A 21,448-nucleotide genomic window follows, 5' to 3' on the forward strand; every position below is an offset into this window, starting at 1 on the left:
TTTCTGCATTTTTCCCTATCGAGTGAGCGCCCACTTAGTATTTTCCCAGTTTCCTATTTTTTGCCACCATAAACGAGCCTGCGGTGACTCTCTGTGCGTCTGTCCTTGTGCACGTGTGTCCTCGGGCACGTGTGTGAGTCCATCTGTGGGAGGAGGCCCTAGACATGGGCTTCGGCAGATGGAAGGATGGAGGCCTGTAAGATACGTGGGCAGCACGGTCAGGGCGCCCTCAGAAAGCCGCGCTGGTTCTACTTGCCAAGGAGGCCTGCGATCCCCACATTTTTGTTGACAGTTCGGCCTCTGTGTCACAGATGAGAAAACTAACCCAGAATGAATGAAAGGGACCAGTCCAAGCCCTCGCCTCCTGGAAAACCCCTGAGAGAATCTGGTCACCTGATTTGGCCTCTAGCCTTCTTACTAGACCAGCTGACAGCAGTCTCCAGCCCCCCCCCCCCCCCCAGCCTACGCCGCAACACCCCTTTCTTCTCCTGTCACATGTGAGTCATCCTCTCTTCTACCCCAGCACCCACGTGATCCCTCTGTATGGTCGGCTGCATCCTGGGTTGCTGAGATTTTCAGAGGGGTTGTGGTCCCCTGGGACAAATCCTGAGCGTTTGTGAAAAACTAAACATTTTTTCCTGTGGAGTAAGTCATAAGCCATTTACATATGGTCCCTTACAATTTTTTAAAATTTGTGAATAAATATAATGTTCACATGGGTAAAAAAAAAAAATCAACCTTTCTGTATGCAAATGTAAGCAAATATGGGCATACATTCTTAGCCCCCTGCGCTGCTCTGCACCCTGCTTTCATCCCCTAACCCTGGGTTCATTCCGCAGCAGCGTATAAAAAGCCTTCTTCTTTGTTTTATAGCCACACAGCATTCCATGGTGGGGAAATTCCGTAGTTTATTCAGCTAATCCTGTTGATGGGCGCTTGGTTTGTCTCCCATGTTTGGCTACTTACTGCCTTAGTGAATAGCCGTGTGCATTCCGCCTGTGTGCACGCTTCTGGTTTGTGATCACACTGGAGGCGGGAAGAGGCCAGGTAACGTCCAAACCTGTGAGAATTTTTATGAGTTTATTGGAGCCAAACCGATGTTGATTGCTGGGACGCAAAACCTCAATGGGTTGAGAAAATGCTCTGGGGAATGGTGGGTTAGCACCTTATTTCACACATCACAGTCAAAGCAGCTGTAGTTGGTGAAGGATTAGGGAGGCGGGAGAAAGTGAAGGGGAAGCAGGAGGGGACGTCTGAGATTAGATAAAAAGTAAAAGGATGAGACACCTACTTCTTTTACTTAGGTGGGTGCAGGGTAGTTCACAGTTAACAATGAACGGGACAACAACAAGGAGGGGCTCTGCAGTCTCCTGCTGTGGTGCAGGGATTGTGCCCTGAGGGGTCTGGAAAAAGGAAGTTACTCTGATACTCCAAAGGTTTGTTCTGCAAAAAGACTGGCTCAACTTTTGTCAAGGAAGAAACTGGCCTGGGACGTCACCACCCTCCTTGACTAGCTTTGAGTCAGGAAGTTTTCGTTTCAGACAGACCTATGCGTTTCCTTTCAGTCTCTGAGTTTGTAGGGCCCTCCGTGCAGGCCTCCCCTGACCTTGTCAGGTTGAGTATGCGGCCCCCTCTTCATCCACAGGACCAGAGCCTTGTAAGAGCGGCAGCCAAGAAAACTGAGTTTGGGAACCACTGCTGGGACAGGTTCCACAGGGCCCCGTGGTGGCGGCAGCCGCCTGCGCCGTGGCATCTTGCAGGAGCTAGCCTTGTGGCTGGTGGCTGCAGCCCAGTGGGTGCCGAAGTCTGTGCCTGGAATTGTGGGTTGGTCTTCATGTCATTTTCTTTTTATAAATTACGTTTTTCCTTTTTTAAAAAGACTTTATTTTTATTTTTTTTAAAGAGAGGAGAAGGAAGGGAGAAAGGGAGGGAGAGAAACATTGATGTGTGGTTGCCTCTTGTGCTTCCCCAACTGGGGACCTGGCCACAACCCAGGCATGTGTTTTGACTGGGAATTAACCGGCGATCCTTTGGTTCGCAGGCTGATGCTCCATCCACTGAGCCACACCAGCCAGAGCAATTTTCTTATTTTTTAAAACATGCTTTTATCTACTTGGAATTTTGAGGGTAAGAAACCTCAGTCTGATATTTTTCTGCTTTTTCCTGGGACTCAGTGGGATGCGGGGTTGGTTGTGGGGGCTGAGCAATTTACCTTTGGAATCAGTTGAGTAGATTTAGCAAACACTCTTGGAAGCAGCCGCCTTCCATATCAATGCTTATTTGTTCTTGATAATGAGAAATGCTGCTAGCGTCCACTAAAGAAGAGAAAGCCCCCTCTTTCTGGTAAGCTCTGTGGGACAAGCGAGCACTTGTTTTGGAGTCATCTGCGAGTGCATGTGACCCTGAGACTCTGGGAAATGCCTGACTTCTGAAGCTCGGGCTCCCAGCTGTTCTTCTGGGCTGAGTGAGGAGAGCCACACGTCCGAGGCAGAGGGCCCAAGTTTTCTAGCAAAACCCACATTTGGAAAAGGTGCCAGCCTCTCATTAGTTCTTTGTATTGCAGAAGAGATTTCCAGGCTTTGATCCCCAGTTACTGAATGATCCAAAATTCTAACTCCACAACATCTTTTTTTATTTCCACAGCCAGTATAGCACATTTCTGTATCAGCCAGCTCTTGGGAAACGCTGCCCTCCAGATTGGCACATATTTATATCTGGGTCACCTTTTCTTCCCCCCACCCCAGAAAATTAAGTCTGTGCTGTTAAGCAAACTACCTTTGTGCCCAGCACGGATTTTCCTCGATCTCTTGTTTCTACCTGTGGAGCTTCTCTCCCGCCTCTAGGCAGAGCCGTTAAACCAGCACAGGCTGGTTGGTTCTGGGTGTGAATCCTACTTCACAGACTGGCTGTGTGACCTTGAGCAAATGAGTTCAGCCTGCCTTTCTGGGCCTCAGGCCCGTCAGCACCAAAGGGATTAAAGGACCCCACCTGCTTCACAGCAGCTTAGGAGCCAGTGTTTGTGAAGAGCTCAGCACAATGCCTGCACATAATGACTATCATTATGTTGGATATTTATTTACTCTTCTAATTATTGTTAATTATGTATATTTATGGCTTCTCTTTTCCTTTTCCACTTTTTCATAGCTCTGACCCTGGCATTATTGGGTGCATGGATCATGTCTTTTAGATTTTTATTTATTTTTATTTTGAGAGTGAGGGGAAGAGAAGGAGAAAGAGAGGGAGAGAAGCATCAATGAGTGGTTTGCACGCCCCCGACTGGGGACCTGGTCCTCAACCCAGGCATGTGCCCTGACTGGGGATCAGTTAGTGACCCTGTGGTTCATAGACCAGCACTCAATCCACTGAGCCACACCAGCCAGGGCAGATCATGTTGTTTTTGAACCATGGGACTTTGACTCATGGGGTCCTCCTCACAGAAGATCCTAGTAACTATTTTCATCACAGGTTCACTGGGATGTTACTCACAAACCACACAATTTACCCACCGTAAGTGTACAGTAAGATAATTTTTATAAACACGCTCAGCTGCCTGGCCATCGTCCCCACAATCCAGTTTCAGAACATTTTTATCACCCCACAAAGTTCCCTGGTGTCTATTGGCAACCAAGCCCCACACCCACCCCTGGCTCCGGGCAACAACTGACCTGTTTTGTCCTGGTTTTCATATAAATGGAATATGTGCTCTTTTGTGCACTTACAACAATTTTTTTTCAACTTATTGATTTGAGAAGGCTAGAGAAACATCAGTTTCTTTGTTGTCCCACTTGTTTATGCGTTCAGTGCTTGATTCTTGTATTTCTTGTGTGTGCCCTGACCAGGTGGGAATCAAACCCGCAGCCTTGGTGTATCAGCACGGTGCTCCAATCTACTGAGGTACCCTGCCAGGGCCTGTCATGCACTTTTAAAAACCTACCCAGGAATGGGCCTTGCCCCAGACTAACTCCAGTCTCCTGGACGGGTAGTCTTTTGTCTTTTTCTTTCACTTAGCGTAATGCTTTTAAGGTTCATCTATACTCTTGCAGTTATCATTTTTATTGCTGAGTAGCTATACCATATTTTATCCATTCTAATAACTAGGTTGATTTTTATTGTTGTTGTTGTTGTTGTTTAATGAATGGGCAAATAGTAAAGAAAGAACAAAGTTGGGGAAGACGGTCCTTAAAAGTATAGCAGCGCCCTGACTGGTGTGGCTCAGTTGGTTGGGTGTCATCCTGCAAGGTGAAGGGTCGCTGGTTCAAGATGCATTCAGGGCACATGCTCGGGTCTCGGGTCAGTCCCTGTTCAGGGTGCATGCGAGAGGCAGCCTGTCGATGTTTCTCTCACACATCGGGGTTAGGGTTAGGGTTGGAAATGATCTTACGGGTGTATGGGTCCAGCTGCTTTATCTCACAAATGAGCAATTAACTCTCCGAGGACCTAGGACCTGGTCCCTGACCCCAGGCCCATCAGCTGCCCCTCCTCTGAGGTCAGCAGGAGTTGGAAATAGGAGCCATTTAGTTGCTTTGGAATTTCAGAACATGGGGCCCTACCTGGCCTTGGGAAACGCCACAGAAAGGAAAAGTGGACAGGTGTTGTGGTGTAATAGGGAGCCTTTTCTTTTTAATCAATAAGCAAACAGTTCCTGGGGTTGCACAACCTTGCCACAAGAATGCTTCCTGGGTTGCAGGTCATGGGAATGATCAATGATCTTCTCTGTGTTGAGGCAGGCAGGCTCGTGTTTGTGTACTGACATGCAGCCAGGAGCTGGGACAATAACACCCCAGTTCAGTGTGGAAGCCAGAGGGCCTCCCTGTTCTCTCTGTCCTTTTCGATGAAACCAAATGCGCTTTCCTTGCTGTCACAGGGTAGAAGCCCCCCTCCAACCTCTGTAGCTGGCCAGAGCCAACTCCCAGTTAGAGTGGAGTTCCATCGCTTCCTCCTCTTCCCTTGTTTGAACAAACCGAGGTGAGGTTCCTTGGCAGATAGCGTCCACCTTGGAGAACTAAAGCTAAGCCCTTGGTCTCAGATTTGAGCCGAGAAACAGCCTCAGCTGAGCCACTGGAGCCCCATCCAGGCAGGAATGCTGAGATCAAACTAGGCAAGGTTTTGTCATTGGGGGCTGGCCATTTCTGAACTGTCCAAGAGGGGCCTGGGATGGAAAACGACTTGTTTTCTGGCCTTGATCTGAAGGGGGAGGCCACGCCCTTCTAGACAGGGAGAGCAGGAGCCCTCACCACTCACAGGCCTGTGGGATCCCCGTGCTCATTACTTTTCCTTCCATGAGGATGTCAGCCCCAGGAGGCCAGGGGACCGGTACCTGATGTGTTCACACCAGGGTCGTTAGCGGTGGACCCCAGCTCACGGTAGCAGCAGCTGAGCGGTGCTTGACTAGGCCCACTGGAATGTCAGCTCCGTGACGGCAGGGATGGTGCTGTGTACACTGCTGTATTTCCCAGCCTTGGAATGACGCCTGACAAAGAGTAGGAAGAGTTCAGTTAATATTTTGTTGACCGGTGCAGCTTGGTTGGACCCACAAAGCAAAAGGTTGCTGGTTTAATTCCGGGTCAGGGCATGTGCCCAGGTTGCGGGTTCAGTCCCCAAATGGGGCACATGAGAGGGGCAGCCGATCAATGTTTCTCTTTCACATTGATGGTTCTCTCCCTCTTTCTCCCTCTCTTCCCCTCTCTCTAAAAATAAATAAAATCTTAAAAAACATATCTCGTTGAAACAGTCCTTGAAGCAACCCCTCAAAGAATGGGGAAGCTGACGCTGAGGGAGGTCTAACTCACTCGCCTTCAGTGGCGCGTGAAAAGCACAGCTGGGATTTGAATCCAAATTGGCGTGACCCCATTAAATGTAAAACTTATAAAAGTATTTGCACTGGCTTTTCACCGACCCCACAAGTGCCACCAATGACATTCATTACTGGGCTGATTCTGATCAACATCCATGGTATTGGCTGTTCAAGAACGAAAGCAGCGTGAGCCCAGGCAGAAACCTGACTGGTTTCTGGCAAACACGCACTGCCAGAGTGACCCCGACCGCATGAGTCACCTCGAGACAAAGGGGGACACCCAAGTGTGGTGCATCACCCCTTCGTCCTTGTGGACTGCCCCTCCCAGGGGCCTAGGCTCATTTTTTCTTCACCTGTACCCTCACTGTTTGCTCTCTGCACTGACATTCTGCCCTGGCCTCCACCTCAACCGGTTCCCATGGCGACAAAAGCAACAAAAGCAACGGGGACTTTGCTCTTTGCTTCCAGTCTAGGCAGCCTTCATTGATGACACCTGTCAGTTGTGTGCAAGTTAAGTGAAGACAGAGACCACTTAAAATTTGTTCTGGGCAAGGACGTGTTGGGAGGCTGGGAGAAAAACCTCAATAAGTTTCGGGAGAGTACACTTCCCACCCCTGGGAAGTCCCCGGGAGCTGCTCTGTCAACAAGGGAGATGGACCGATGAGGCTGCCACAGGCAAACCCTGGAGCCCATCACCCGGGCTTTGTGGTCGCAAGCCTGGCTTGTGCTTATGCAACATGATCTTCCAAGCTGCTTATCTTTCCCAGAAAAAATGTTTGGGCTTTGAGAAACTTTTGACTCATTTTAGCTAATGTAACGTGGTGACTTAGAGGAGAATATTCTTGAATCTGAAGTTTACTACTTTCTCTTTCACTTGGCTTCTGGCTGTCATTAATGCTTTCTGAGGCTGGGAACGGGAATTCATTCCAAGGGATAGCAGCCTTCATTCAAGGAGAGAGAGGGAGTGAGCGTGTGTAAGGGGAAGATGGAGACCAGAAACTTTGCTGTCATTACTGCAGCTGCTCTCCGTTTGTCTTGCTCTTTTGTGTGAGCTCACTTCCGGTGTCCACTCAAGTAGTAATTGTCTTGCAAAATGGCTTATCAATACGAAGTGTCTGCTTGGTGACTAAGTCCTGATAGTGGCACCAGACCACAGGCTCTGCAACTGGTTGGTGGTGTGAGCCTCCGTTTCCTCGTTTATAAGCTAGGGCTGCTAAATTCCTACAGCCCAGGGCTGCTGTATCCAGTAAGGCCATTAGGTTGTGCTCTGTTCATAGTTCTCCTGTAGCAAATAGACACAGATGTTTGAGACTTACTGGGGCTAAAAAGATAGACTTCCTGATGCAACTTGAATCTCCTCAACATCCTGAGGGTGGACAAATAGGAGGATTTCCCTCCCACTTTTTAGTTTTCAATTAGCAATAACTGTACCTCGGATAAACCTCATTGGCTACCATACTCTCACTGCACAAAGCTCCCCCTGCCACTTTTTAAACATAAAATTGTATTTTCTGCTGAGCATGGGTGTTCAGTAAACCCGTAATGTTCACTAATTTCATAGACACCCATCAAAGGAAGATGTTCCGGAACCACCTGGTGCCATCAAAGAAAAGGGAACCTAGAAAGAAATTTTATAGGTAGTGGTAACTGTGGAGAATTATGGCTTTGTGGTTGGAATTGGACACACTGTTCCCAGCCAGTGAAAAAGAAACCCCTGCCTAGCTAAGTGACACATGTCTCTCTTCCCAGGATTCCTTTTTGTCCATCAAGTTCAACTTCTGGTCTTTATCCTAACTATTTAAGTTAGAAACCGAAGCCCTTGGTTTGGGGGTACGCCATGGCAATGTGACCCGACCCCCACCCCAGGAGCCTCAGAAGTCTCCCTAATCTAGCCCTTGAGTTGTTAGTGTGAACTTGTATTCCTGAGGCTGTGTGCTCCAGTTCAGATGGTCCTTGAAGTAAAGCTAAATGCCGTGTTCTTTGGTACCAGCTGTGGGAAATGCGTTCTGACGAGAGGGAAACAATCCATGTAATGCACGCCTTTGTGTGGGCGGTGGGGAGGACACCACTCTCAGATGGTCGCTTCTGAGAGAAGACTGGGTTATCCCACCAGTTACCAAATAACTCAGCTGCAGTTTGCTGGCTTTGATAGCAGGCCCCATCCTGAAATCTCCACATCTGAAAACATACACAGGCTTTTCAGACGGTTTTGTTCCTACCCATTCACATTCTAGTTATGGGGCCGGGCTGGGGTGGGAGAAGAATCCTTTAAACTGTGCTGCTCTGTGGCACGATAGCAATTCTAAGCAAAGAATGCTGCTGAGTGCCCAAAGCTGCCCCAGGGCCCACAGCTTTTCACGGGTTTAATTTGTACTTGAACTTCAGCCATCTCTTCCAGGGTCCTCTGGTGAAAGCTTCTACTTCTGCCAAATAAGCTACACAATGGGATGCTTGCAGGGTGAATAATACACAAAATCCCGATGTGTTAAAGAAACTTTTTAAAGTCACTTTTGTTTTTGTCATTTAAAAAAGTAACTGAGCTGTAATTGTGATGCACAGTATAATACAAAATGTGTAAGGAAAACATGTTTAACAAAAAGAAAACTGCCTCCTACTCCTCCCCCATTTCCTTCCACCCAAATTACTGTTAACCTCCTGGTGCAGAGAATTCCATACTGTCCTGGAATGTCTTTTTCATGTTTGTTTTTTTCTTTAAATATTCCATGTTATTATTGCTGGAAAGCATATCCTTGTTTTGTATAAGGGCACAGTGGGGAAAACAATTCAGCCCCTTAACTCACCAGCACATAATTTAGGACAAAGGAAATGCAGATAGTGATGTCCACGTAAGGGATGGGAGGTGGGGAAGTTAAATCAGTGCAAGGCTTCTGGCTTGTAGAGAGAGGCAGGAGAAAGAGTGGTTAGGAGCCTGAACACTCGGGCTCCCCGGGGTTCTAATCCCAGCTCTGCCACTTACTTACTAGCTGCCTCAATTTTCCCATGGTGGAAAGGGGAATACTGATAGTGCCAACCTCAGAGAGATTTGGGGTTGATATTTGTAAAGTGCTTAGAATAGAGCTGACTACAGTGTTTCTGCACATATTAGAAATTAGTCAGATCAAAGTAGTTGAAGCTATTAGTTGAGGTTGTAGTTTTTTGTTTTTTTTTTTAAGATTTTATTTATTTTTAGAGAGAGAAAAGAGGGGGGAGAGAGAGAGAGAGAGAGAGAGAGGAAGAGAAAGAGAAAGAGAAAGAGAAAGATCAATGTGCAGTTGCTGGGGGTTATGGCCTGCAACCCAGGAATGTAGTACCCTGGCTGGGAATCGAACCAGCGACACTTCGGTTCGCAGCCCGTGCTCAGTCCACTGAGCTATGCCAGCCAGGGCTGAGGTTGTAGTTTCATTTTAATTTTTTTTTTCATCTTGCGATTGTAGTTTTTGATGATGATGATAATATTGTTGCAGTGAAAAGATTTTCCCATGAAGAGATGGCCATTGGGTTCTTGGCTCTTACCATTGGGATTTGATTTTTAGACCAAGTGACAGGCTTAAGAAAGGAGGACACACTGACTTAAAAAACACTTAGTCTCTTCCTTCTTTCCTTCCTTCTTTCTTTCCTTCTTTCCTCCCTCCTCCCTTCCCCCCTCCCTCTCTTACATTCTATAGATCTTATTTATTTATTTTTAGAGAGATGGGGAGGGAGGGATAAAGATAGGGAGGGAAATATCTATTGGTTGCTTCTCACTTGCCCCCAGCCTGGGAGGGACCTGACCCACAACCCAGGCATGCGCCCTGGCATGAATTGAACCAGCAACCTTTTGGTTCACAGGACTGTGCTCATTCCACTGTGCTTAAGCCACGCCAGCCAGGGCTGGCTTTTTGTTTGTTTCTTTCTTTAACTTTTTTATTGTGAAAATATCCAAATATACCCAAATCCATGTACTGATCCTTAGTGTCAACAGTTTGCCATTCATGTTTACTCTCCTACATCCTGGCGTTAGTGGTCACCATGGCTCCTAGTCATTGGCCAGCCCTGGCCAGGTTTGAAATCCCAGGTTTGAATTCCCAGAGCCCCGCCCCGCACTGGAGATCCCCGTCTGTCCTGTAATTTCTGGTTTATCAGCCCAGAGGATCAGGTTGCCTGGCAAGATAATGACCCTTAATGAGCACCTAGAAATTCAGGTTGGGGCTGTCTGTTGGCCATGCTTCCACTTCTTCTGTCACTTCCCAAAGGTTGATTGAGGCTTAGCCACCATTAAGATGAGATGCCCCAAAGCAGGTTAAATGTCGTGCATCAAGTGATGTGAAAAGCCCATTTTCATTTTTTCAGGCCGCCACCCTTGGCAAGTCCAATCATGCTTGTCCCAACTTTCACTGCCCAGATTTGGGCCACCTGGGGAAAGGAATGCAGCGTGATAAATGAGGGCCGCTCTTGTTCCTTACTTATGTGATAAGCCCCTAAAAACTCCAGTCGCCCTATTCCTTCTGCTGGAGTGGCACAGGGGGAAGGGTTATTTGAAAAACATCTTGTGCTAGTTTGAAAAGAAATCCCTGTTTTAGACTTAAAGGGCAGTGTGTGCCCGTCCTTTTCAAGACTTTGCATTTCTCCTTGGCTTCTGTGGTCATGTTAGAGCTCTTCTGTTTGTTAAGCAAATACTTGTCTCCTCACTTGTGTGCGTGGAAATAAGAAGCTCCTTAGACTCGCATTGTTTTTTTGCTTTCAAAATGTTGTTCACCTCCATTTCCAAGGCTAATCGTCACAAACTCCGGAAGAGGTAGGCTTGATCAGCGGTGGTATCCTTCCTGTTCCAGTAGAGAAAACTGAGGCCCAGAGAGGTTAAACATTTTGCTAAGGCCACTCAGCATGAAACATGGCAGAATCTGGGTTTATAATCAGTCACAGACTCAGATGAGCCCTTTCTTTTTGTTGCCCTCTCTGTCATTTATTACAGCTTTCCATGGCTCACCCCACTCCACCCCCTTAAGTGTGGGAAGTGAACCTGCCTTAAAGGTGAGGATAAAGGTGGGGGCATGGTTTTGATTTTTTTTTTTTTTTACCAACTGGGAGGGAGGGTTGGGTTGAGTGATTAAAAGGACCCAGCTCCCTTCTTGTGGACTAGTAACACTTCTGTTTTGGCAGCTTAGTTTATTTGCTAGGTAGCAGACACCAAATGCTGTATGAGGTGGCCTGAAATTTCTGCCATACCTGGATTCTAGCTAGGAGGCAAAAATCTTCCTTTAAAAATAGTCAAGGCCCCCGGAAAAAAGTTCTCTCCAGGGTAAGGGAGTGCCAACACTGAGACCGAGTAACTCATGTGAAGGGTTAGTCCCCGCTGTGCTGTAAAGTAGTTATAGGGTGTCAGGCAAATTTATTAACTTCTTTGGGCCTCAGTTTCTTCATCTTCAAAATGGGGCTGTTTGTGGTACTTACCTTCCCACCCCAAGCACAGATTTAATTTCTCTGGCCAGGGTGGGGCTGTCGGCTTCAGAAACATTTGCAAGGGTGGCCCCTGGTGGCAGGAATGAGAACTGCAGCTCAGGCATCATGGGTGGCTTAAGGCTTTCTGGCAGAGACCCGATACTAACAAATGAAGAGGTGTCTAGCTATGTAAAATAAGCACAAGAGCAGGAATTTTATTAAAATATCACTTGAACAAAATATAAATTCTACTGGAGGAGTGAGGGGCAGTTATTTGAAAGGGAGAAAAACAGGCCAACTTGAGAGTTTCCCCGAATGAACCGTTTCGTCTGTGGCTCCCTCTGCCTGGAAGGCTGGAACCAGGTTTCTGCAAGGCCGGCTCCTGTTTTAAGTCTCAGCTCAGGTGCCTCCACGTGAGAGAGGCCTGCCCTCTCCATCCAATGCAAGTTACGCTTTCCCCAAACCTCCCTGCCCCTGTTTAATTCCTTGTATCCACTGACGTTGATCACCGTTTTCAATTTTTGGTTTTGGTGTTTGTCCATCTCTTCCACCATAGTATCAGCTCAGTGGGAGCGGGTGTCTCGTCTAGCTTGGTCACGGTTTTGCTGCCCAGCACAGTTGCTGGCACGTAGCTTGGTGGGAAGCTGATGAATGAGTCCTTTGGAATTCTGATGTTTAGTGCAGATGCTTTTCACTGAAGCTTCTCTAGCTTTGCATATTAATACTTTTAAAGTTTTAATGCTTTAATAACTGAAGTTTTTTAAAAACTAGTTTTGTCTTTTAACCACTGGTCATAAGTCCCCTCACCCAAGCAAGCAGTCTTTCTCTGCTTTTTGCTTTTGACTTGCCTCCCTGTAAGATCAGGTTGAAGTGTCCTACAAAACCTTCATTGGCCTTGGCCGGTGTGGCTCAGTGGATTGAGCTCTGGCCTGTGAACGAAAAGGGTCGCTGGTTCACTACCCAGTCAGGGCACGTGCCTGTGTTGTGGGCCTGGTCCCTGGTTGGGGGTGTGTGAGAGGCAACCTGTCGATGTATGTATCTCTTGCATGTCAGTGTGTCTCTCCCTTTCTTCCTCCCTTCTCATCTCTCTAAAAATAAATAAAATCTTTTTTTTTAAACAAACCCTCCATCGTCTCCCCTGACAGCCATCAATTTCTCCCCTGTGCATCCTGAAAGCAGGAATTACCTCTCTGTCTCAGATAATAAGGATATAGCCAGCACTATTAAATATCTACAATTAACTAATGTTTTTGGTGGAATACTCACAGGGATTGAATAAATTATTAATCAAACCCATGTTTGCTTTTAATCTTTTATTTAACAAACTTTAATATAGCGATGCTGTGCCAGACACTGTCTAGTGTATCTAAAAACAACCTTCTTTTTATAAATAGGTAGACTGAAGCACACAGAGCTTTAATAATTCTCCCAAGGTCATAGAGCTAATAAGCAGAACTGGGACTTGAACCCAGGGAGACTGGTCCAGAGTCCATACTCATTCAGTATTCCTTGCTGGCTCTCTCTTATCCCCTACTGTTTATTGAATTGTAAACTATTTATTGATTGATTTTGTTGATATTTAGAAAAAGAGAGAAAGAAACACCAATTTGTTTTTCCACTGATTTATGTGTTCATTGGTTGATTCTCGTGTGTGCATCAATCGGGAGGATGCTCTAAACAATTGAGCTACCCAGCCTGGGATGTAAACTATTTAAATGTAGCTTCCCCACAGCAGCTAAATGTAGCATAGTCTCTTAACTTTTGGACTCAATAGGTATTCTGTCTCCACCGCTTTAGTGGTTTGTTTTCATGTTGTAAAGAGCCATCTGAAAAGGAGAAGCCCCTTTTATTGTTATAGAAAAGAAGTTATTTTCTAGACAGGTTACTGTTTCACTTTACAAGTAGTTGAAGGAAAAATCAGATCCTCTAACTGTGAAGAACATGATATCGTTGTTGTTCTGTCACCAGATTGTGGTTTGATTTGCTGGTACTTATTTTGTGTGAATCAGGCTTTTGGTAGGTGAGTCCAGTTTGCTTTTTAGAGAAGGAAAGCACTTGTTTTTAATCTGCCCGATTTCTTCATCGCTGTGATTTATGCCCTGCAGTGAGTTTCGAAGGATGCACTGGTCTGCCAAGGAGTGTCTACGTTTCTGATGACACCAGAATCAAAGTGAGCACAGACGGTGTGCTGACGGTCAAACGACCTTTATGGCTTCACGGTCCAGAGATGAGCTTTCTTGTCCACGCCTGGGACTCCACCCGCAGGAAACTCTCCGCCAAGGTGACACTGAAGGCAGCAGCTGATGACAACCGCCGCCGCCGCCACAACAACCATAATCCCGTACGTTGGAGCGTCTCTTGAAAAAAACTCACTATTATTTCAGTCTGCTTCCTAATCCAGGTTGCTCTGCTTGGCACCATTCGGATTTGGGGCTGGATAATTGTTTGCTGTGGGGCTGTCCTATGCACTGGGCTCTCTAGCGGCATCCTTGGTCTTAACCCACTGGCTGCTAGTTGCACACCCCCAGTTGTGACAGCCAAAGATGTCTCCAGACACTGCCAGTGTCCCCTGGGGGGGCAAAGTAGCTCCCCATGGAGAACCATTGGTCTAGTTGAACTAATTCTTGTGCTTGTTTTGTTTTTTCCTCCCCTAAGTACATTTTTTTTTTCATTGCTTTTAGAGGGAGAGAGGAAGAGGGAAAGAGAGAGAGAAACACAAAATCAATCCCTTGCTTCCTGTACATGCCTGGACTGGGGATCCAACCCACAACCCTTCCGTGTATGGGATGATGCTCCAGCCAGCTGAGCCACACTGGCCAGGGCTGAACTAATTCTTGCAGGGGATTTTTTTGTTGCTGTCTGGTGGAGAGTGATCAGGTGGAATGATGGGAAGACGTCATTACCTTTATTTCTGTGGGTAGTATAGAATAGTGGGCAAAGGTGTGGCCCCTGGGACTGAATCCCAGCCCTGCCATTTACTACCTGAGTAACCATGGGTACCCTGTCCATGCTTGAATTTCCTTATCTGTCCATGCTTGAATTTCCTTGTCTGTGAGATGGAGATAATAATGACTGCATGAATTAGTACATGTGAAATGCTAGAACCACACTAGGCATATAAGTCCCCAGTAATTGTTGACTGTTCTTATCATTCCCTTCCTGGAGGAAGAATGAATAAGAGGTCAGTTCTCTGACCATTTTGCTCTTGGTGTTTGCAGTGGAGAGGGTCTTGGCAAAGAAAGGGCACTCGCCCCACTGGACTGGAATCTGTACGAGATCCTCCCCCATTGTATTGTGGCGCCTGGCCCTGGGTCTGGCACAGACCGGGAGGCCACTGAATATTCAGTGGACAGACAGATGGACTGGCTATGAATGAAAAGACAGATGTATGCCTGTCCCCGTCCTTGGCAAGTGTGTTTCTTGGAGGCATTACCCAAAGCTGAAGGCCTTTGCCAGTTTTTAAACTGCTCCCGTGGCGCTTCCTGCCCAAATGTCTCTCTGGGGAGCCATTCCGGCCACTCCCCGCGACGGCCTTGGAAGTGCAGAATGGGCTCTGAGTGCCAAGGTCTTGCAGGCTGGTTCCTGTTTTTCTCCCCAAAGATTCCTGAGATTCTGGGACCTTAATAGTCCTGATAGGTTAACATTGTTCTTCCTGGTATAACTGGACAGGCCAGAGAAATGAGGAACTTAGCAGAGTTATATTAACATAACTCCCTGACTCAAGTATTCAAGTGACTGGGGTTCACGTGAGTTCAGCACGGTGAGTCCTTGCCGAGAAAGGCTGTGCTTGAAAGCCTCTTATGACCAAAGACAGTTTTAAACTTGGTTTTTCAGCTTTTCCTCTCCACCTTTGCCTCTGCCTCCATGTCTGCCGAATTGTGACTGGGTTCAAATGAATGTTAGAGAAAAACACAAATCACAGTAGTTTATGCAAAATACTGTATATTTCTCTTGCAAGTTAAGGAAATCCAGGTTAAGGGGTAGTTGTGGCCCCTGTAGAGACCCCACAGTCATCTGGAGCCTGGGCTCCCCCTTTCCTTCCTGTTCTGTCACCCTCAGTGCGTGGTTTCAACCTGCAAGAATTCCTCCCCACCCAAGGGGGCTGTTCCAGCTCCCGCAATCACAACTTTTTCCTAGGTACCAAGAAGGAGAAAGGGAGGAAGACAGAATGTGTTTCCTTCCTTAATTGCCTAGCTACCTTTTTAAGACGGCTTTGTGGAATTCTCAGGAAGTACTTTTGCTTATATCTCATTGGCTACAGCTTGACCTTGTAGCCAATGAGATATAGGTAGCTTGCAGGAAATGCAGTATTTTACTTGGGTACACTGCTGGATAGAAAACTGAGACACACACATACACACACGAGGAAAGACAGGCATTTTTGTTTTTATAGAAGAAGAGAAGAGTGGATATTAAGCGGGTGGGGCGACTCTGCCGTAGCTGGTTTGCAGTCCATGTGGCTTTGTCTGTAGTTCAAGGAACCTTCGTGGAGCCACATGGTCCTGCATCTGGAGAAGGGGTGACAATCTTACCTTCCTTTCCATTCATGTAAGAATAAATTTTTTAAGAATAGATCTTATTTGTACATTAAAACATCACATTGTTCACCCTAAATGCATACAAATATTTTTCAGTTATGCCAAAATAAAGCTGGAAGGAAAATAAGAATAGATGTAACTTTCCAGTTCTTTGTCTTTGTTTGTGTAGATTTTCTGAATCTGGTGTATCCTTTTGTCTGAGGGATGAGGTCCACGTTCAGCGGGCTTACCCATGATTCCCTTTAATTTTACACCTGAAGATGTTACTGTTATGTTTGGCCAGCGCAGTGTTCATCCTTGTTCATTATCACCCCCTGAAAACGTCCTGGAATCCTGATGGCAGCGAGGCACAGTCTGTGTCTTCCTCCTCGGAGGAGCAAGTGAATCTGTGTTTATGCACCAACACCTGTTCGCCACCATGGCTGGGCAAAGGGCTTGTTCTTAGGCTTAGATTACAGTATTGACAGTTTACTACTCATTTCTATGCTGAGGGGTCAAGCCCCACACTTGATTTTGTTCAAGCCATAACTGGCTGTTTTCCGACCAGTTTAACCATCATTGTCGTGTACTGAGCACTTAATATGTTTGGGATACTACTTGCAATACTAGTATCTCATTTAATCCTCCCAAGAACTCGATGAGGTGTAGGTAGTCATATCATCCCCATTTTAGACCCTAGGAAACTGTGGGACAGAAAAGTTAAATAATCTGCCCAGGAGATGGGGGTGCCACCGTGAGGATTTAAAGCCAGGCAGTCTGGCTCCAGAGCCTGCCCTTGGCCTAGGCAGGGCTGCTGCTCTAGGAGATGCATGTGAGGATGCAGGGGTGTGTGGGTGTGGGTGTATGTGTGGCCAGGATGCAGAATTGGGAAGGACTTTGTCATGACATCTGGTCACATCTCATGTCTCTCTGGTGAATTTTGAGTCCAAGTGTAAGAGCCAGGAAGTAGGGCTTGACTTGCGCTCGCAAACCATGATCAGTGACTGGAGAGGGTGGGCGATGGAACAGTCTTCTGGAACCTTCGCCGTGTTCCCACTAAGCACTTTAGACCACTTAAACAATTTGGAAGATTTTTTTCCCTTCCATCTCCAACTATATCTTATTTCCCTGTGTGTGCATAAAGTCATCATCATCGCCCATGAAAACTGTCCAAAGTAGGTCTCAGAGGGCGTTCTAACAGCTTCCGTTCGAACAAATGGAAACCATATAGATATAATGGCATCATGAGATTAAGGGGTTTGCATTGATCACAAAGTAATTCTTAGTACTAATTCCCAAAACTTACTTATTTTGGCTGATAAGTCCACTTTGGGGACCTATAACTCTAGGAAAAACATAAAGAAAAAGAAAACACCGGAATGTCCAGTTGTTGAAAAAGCTCTGATATGAAATCATTGTAGTATAATGGTCTATTAAAAAAGATAGGTGTGATTTGTAAAGTATGTGATTATCTAACCACTATGCTGTACACCTGAAACTAATACAACATACTATTAAATGTAAATTGTAGTTGAAAAATAAAATTTAAAAAACATGACAGGTGTGATATTGTAGGCTTGAGATTACTTATAAAATAATGTCAGAGCCACAAAACTGTAATTGCGTATGCATCATGAGTACTTGAACTCTGGACACTAAGAAAGATCAAAAGAGAACACCTTTGTTGTTGTTTATTGGATTTTGTTTTGGCTGTTAATTATCTCATTTTGTCCTTCATCTTTTTTCCTTTTAGGACCCTGGGGTTCCAGGGGAATTGCTCACGTTTCCCGACTCCCACCATGGTCTCAGAAGACAGAAGAGAGACTGGGTTATTCCTCCCATCAGCTGCCCAGAAAATGAGAAAGGCCCATTTCCGAAGAATCTGGTGCAGGTAGAGAAGGAAGTTCTCTATTTCCTTGGGAGGAATGTGGCAGAGAAGGACCAAGGAGGGGAAGGAGAAAGACCCAATGTAAGGATCCTTCCTTGCTAATTCTGTTTTTGTTATGTCTTCAGATCAAATCTAACAAGGACAAAGAAACGCAGGTGTTCTACAGCATCACTGGCCAAGGAGCTGACACGCCCCCTGTTGGCGTCTTTATTATTGAAAGAGAAACAGGATGGCTCAAGGTGACGATGCCTCTGGATAGAGAAGCCATTCCCAAGTACATAGTGAGTATCTCTTAGAAGCTTGTTAATGATGGGATCCCATCCTTCCAAAGCTTTTGATCAACCCATGTTGGTTCCTTGGATCCAGTGCTGCAGGCATATGAGGAGCTTAACTGGACACCTCGAGATCTATTGATAAGCTTAAATGGCAAGAGAACCTAGATGGGGGGTGCAGGGGGGAGAGTCCTTATGCATCATGCATGCATAAGTTTAGACCCAAGATACCAACAACCTATTCTTGGAGCTAAAAGTCCCTGACTGGAAGGAAGCATCCAGTGATGATGTTGGGGAGCAAAACCCATTTCTGGGCCTTGGTAGCAGTGAGCTTAGGGAAGCTGGGATCTATCTCTTGGGTCTGGCTCCCCAGCCCTTGTGTGGGGAACAGGAGCTCTGACCTGGTGGGTGCGTCCTCCAGTCTATAGGTTTGCACGTGCCATGATCTCAACTGGTGTCGTGGCCTCACCGAAGCAGCAGCAGCACATGTGTGAGAAAAGGCCTCTGCTGTGGGTGTCCGTGTACTTGGGTCCTGGAGAGTGCGAAGGAGAGGGACACCGGGGGGCGCCCACTCTTTGGTCAGGCCACTTCTCCTGCTTCCTCTTTCCTCCCCGAGGCCCAAGTAACACTCACTTGGCTCTTGGCAGCTCTTCTCACACGCTGTGTCTTCGAACGGGAATGCAATTGAGGACCCGATGGAGATTGTGATCACAGTGACAGATCAGAATGACAACCGGCCCGAGTTCACCCAGCCAGTCTTCGAAGGGTCTGTCATGGAAGGTGCTCTTCCAGGTAATAAGGAGCCAGATACCCAGAAAGACACTTAGCTTCTTTGGACCCCAAAGTGTGGGGGCTGGCGTTCGGGTCAGGCCCTTCAGTTGGGTAGATAACTCTTCTTTGGAAGCCGCTGTATGTGCGCGCTGCCTGTGTGCAGGCCTGGAGCAAAACCCAGGACCTGGTATTGTCCCCAGGACCTGGCCTGTGAAAACATGTATGAAGTGGAAGCAATGGAAAAACAGCCTTCCCTGATTAAACAGATCCCTGCCGCTACTTTAAGCCCCACATACCATTTTCCTGATCATATTTTTTCTCTTTCCCATAGAGGTAGACACTGCCCTGACCTTTGTGGTAATTATTCCCACCCGCCCTCTGCCTTTTTAAAAAGTTTATCTTCTACTGTGTGCATATTTACCCCTAGAAGTTTTGCCTACTTTTCTAAACTGTTTTCCAAGGTGGCCAAACCAATTTACCCTCCCACAGGCAGAGTATGTCCTGGAATAATAATTTAGACTAGTCAGCTTTAGTCAATGTATAATTATATCTCAGTGCCATTCAAACTTGCGTTTCTCTGATTATTAACAGGCTAAACATATTATCTCGTGTTTGGCCATTTGAGCTTCTTTTTTACTTTATCACTTAATCTGTTCAAGTCTTTTGCCCTTATTCTCTTGGGCTGTTTGTCTCTTTCCTATAAACTCTTCGAGTTATTTAGATGTTCTGGGAACTAGTTCTTTGTCAGTTGTACGTGTTATAAATATTTTCTTCCACCTTAAAGGCAGTGATCTCAAATGACCCATTCTCTCCGGTGAAGCTATGGCTGAGAAGCCAATTGCAGAAATCATGGGATTTTTTCCTACTTCTCAGGCTATCCTGTCAGTATAAGAGACATGACAAAATGGTTTAGGTTATTTATTCCCCATCTCCTCCTCACCTCTACCCCCACCCAAAACATCTGCTGGAAAAGCTGAATTCTCAGGACACCACTCATCTGGTGGAAGGTTTTCCTCCTGTAGTACTTAGGTAGGAAATTTGGAAATTAGCCATCAGAGGTGCAGCGACATGGTATTGTCCCCAGGGCCCTGCCTTTCACTCTCTGGACACATCTGAATGGAGCGGTATTGACTGGCTCCTGAGGCACGCATAGCTTGACTAAATCTTCCTCTCCTTCGATGCTTCCAGGAACCTCTGTGATGCAGGTCACGGCCACAGACGCAGACGATGAAGTGAACACCTACAACGCCGCCATTGGTTACAGCATCCTCAGCCAAGAGCCTTCGCAGCCTTACCAAATGTTCACCATCAACAAGGACACAGGAGTCATCAGCGTGCTCACCACTGGCCTGGACCGTGAGGTCAGAGGGGGAGAGATCTAGAGGTGGTTGCGGGCAAATGCATATTAGTTAGGCCCATGGACAGCGCAGGGCTCTGCTGAGGCCAGCTACCCCTTGGACGGTCGTGATCTGAGCTTTGCAGCTAAACGTCTGGCAGACAGGCTGGTGGACCGGCATTTAAGCAGATGATCAACTATTTGTTTCCGTGCTATGGGCTGGGCTGATGTGGCTGTTGGTCCTAACTCGGGTGTGTTCAATCTCTACAGAATATTACGACGTATACCCTAGTGGTTCAAGCTGCTGACCTTCAAGGTGAAGGCTTAAGCACAACTGCAAAAGCTGTGATCACGGTCACTGACATCAATGACAACCCTCCAATCTTCGATCCACGCACGGTAATTCTGCACTTTCTTGGATGGTTTCCCAGGAAAAGTCCTTTGTCACTTTACAACTGCTCCTGAGTGAAGCCTTTGAAAACTTGCCCCAGACTAGTGAACTTTAAACTAAGAAGTAAGCAAATTGGGCCCTGGCTGGTGTGGCTCAGTAGATTGAGTGCCAGACTGTGAACCAAAGGGTCACCGGTTGGTTTCCCAGTCAGGGCACATGCCTGGGTTGCAAACCAGGTCCCCAGTAGGGGGCGCTCAAGAGGCAACCACATGTTGATGTTTGTCTTCCTCTTTCTCTCCCTTCCCCTCTCTAAAAAGTAAATAAATAAAATCGTGTTTTTTAAAAAAGTAAGCAGATTGGGGTGGCAGTTGTCCCTGTCTGGTGCCTAAATATTTTCCTGATTAGACACTGTATTAGACACTGGAGATATTATCCCAAACAAAGACAGAGATGCCATTCTCATGAAGTTTATAGTCTAGCTATGGAGAGATTAGACAACGTAAATGAATTATTGTGCCCAATTATATTAAACGCAGTCCAGGAGAAGGGGCTAAGTCATGTAAAAGAACCTTAAACCTTATTGTGTTTGTTAGGAACCAGCTCAATGGTTAGCAAAAGAGTCTGGACTTCTGGGGTTTCAGCAGAAAGGTTGGCTTTTTCTTTTACGTCACAAAACACCCAGAGGTGGATAGTCTGCTCTGTCAGTAGAGACCAAGCCTCCAGCCTCTTGCTGTCCCACCAACCTTGGTGCATGGCTTCCATCCTCAGTGCCACCTTGTGGCTCAGGGTGGCTGCTGGAACTGAGCCGCATGTGCGCTTCGTTCAGGAAGGAGGCAAGGGCAAGGAGTACAAAAGGTGTTGCTAAGTGAAGTCCTCTTGTTTCTGGAAAGACCCATCCTGCAAATTCTGTTTACGCCTCATTAACAACTACGGTCAGCCAAGGAAGACCGGACACACAGTGTCTTATTTGGGAACATTGCAGCCACCAACAGTATAGCGAGTGAAGAAGGGGAGAATGGACATTCAGTAAGTAGGCCATTAGCAGTGTCCACCACCTGAAG

At 46.6% G+C, this 21,448-nt stretch overlaps 1 protein-coding gene and 1 non-coding gene across 2 annotated transcripts in view; one reads left to right on the forward strand and one right to left on the reverse strand.

Annotated features, from left to right (window-relative positions):
• Nucleotides 1-21,448, forward strand: part of CDH1 (cadherin 1) — a 74,581-nt gene that overhangs the window by 36,382 nt on the left and 16,751 nt on the right. Inside the window, exons 3-8 of the mRNA XM_028501936.2 lie at nucleotides 13,318-13,553; nucleotides 17,483-17,620; nucleotides 17,743-17,898; nucleotides 18,537-18,681; nucleotides 19,849-20,021; nucleotides 20,267-20,395. Coding sequence (XP_028357737.1) covers nucleotides 13,318-13,553; nucleotides 17,483-17,620; nucleotides 17,743-17,898; nucleotides 18,537-18,681; nucleotides 19,849-20,021; nucleotides 20,267-20,395 — 977 coding nt within the window. The remainder of the gene's footprint in view (nucleotides 1-13,317; nucleotides 13,554-17,482; nucleotides 17,621-17,742; nucleotides 17,899-18,536; nucleotides 18,682-19,848; nucleotides 20,022-20,266; nucleotides 20,396-21,448) is intronic.
• On the reverse strand, nucleotides 7,130-7,270 carry LOC114488461. The gene has a single exon (XR_003683778.1). It is a non-coding gene; the product is annotated as a U4 spliceosomal RNA (small nuclear RNA).

Source organism: Phyllostomus discolor, chromosome 12 (genome assembly GCF_004126475.2).
Source record: "Phyllostomus discolor isolate MPI-MPIP mPhyDis1 chromosome 12, mPhyDis1.pri.v3, whole genome shotgun sequence".
Classification (NCBI taxonomy): domain Eukaryota; kingdom Metazoa; phylum Chordata; class Mammalia; order Chiroptera; family Phyllostomidae; genus Phyllostomus; species Phyllostomus discolor.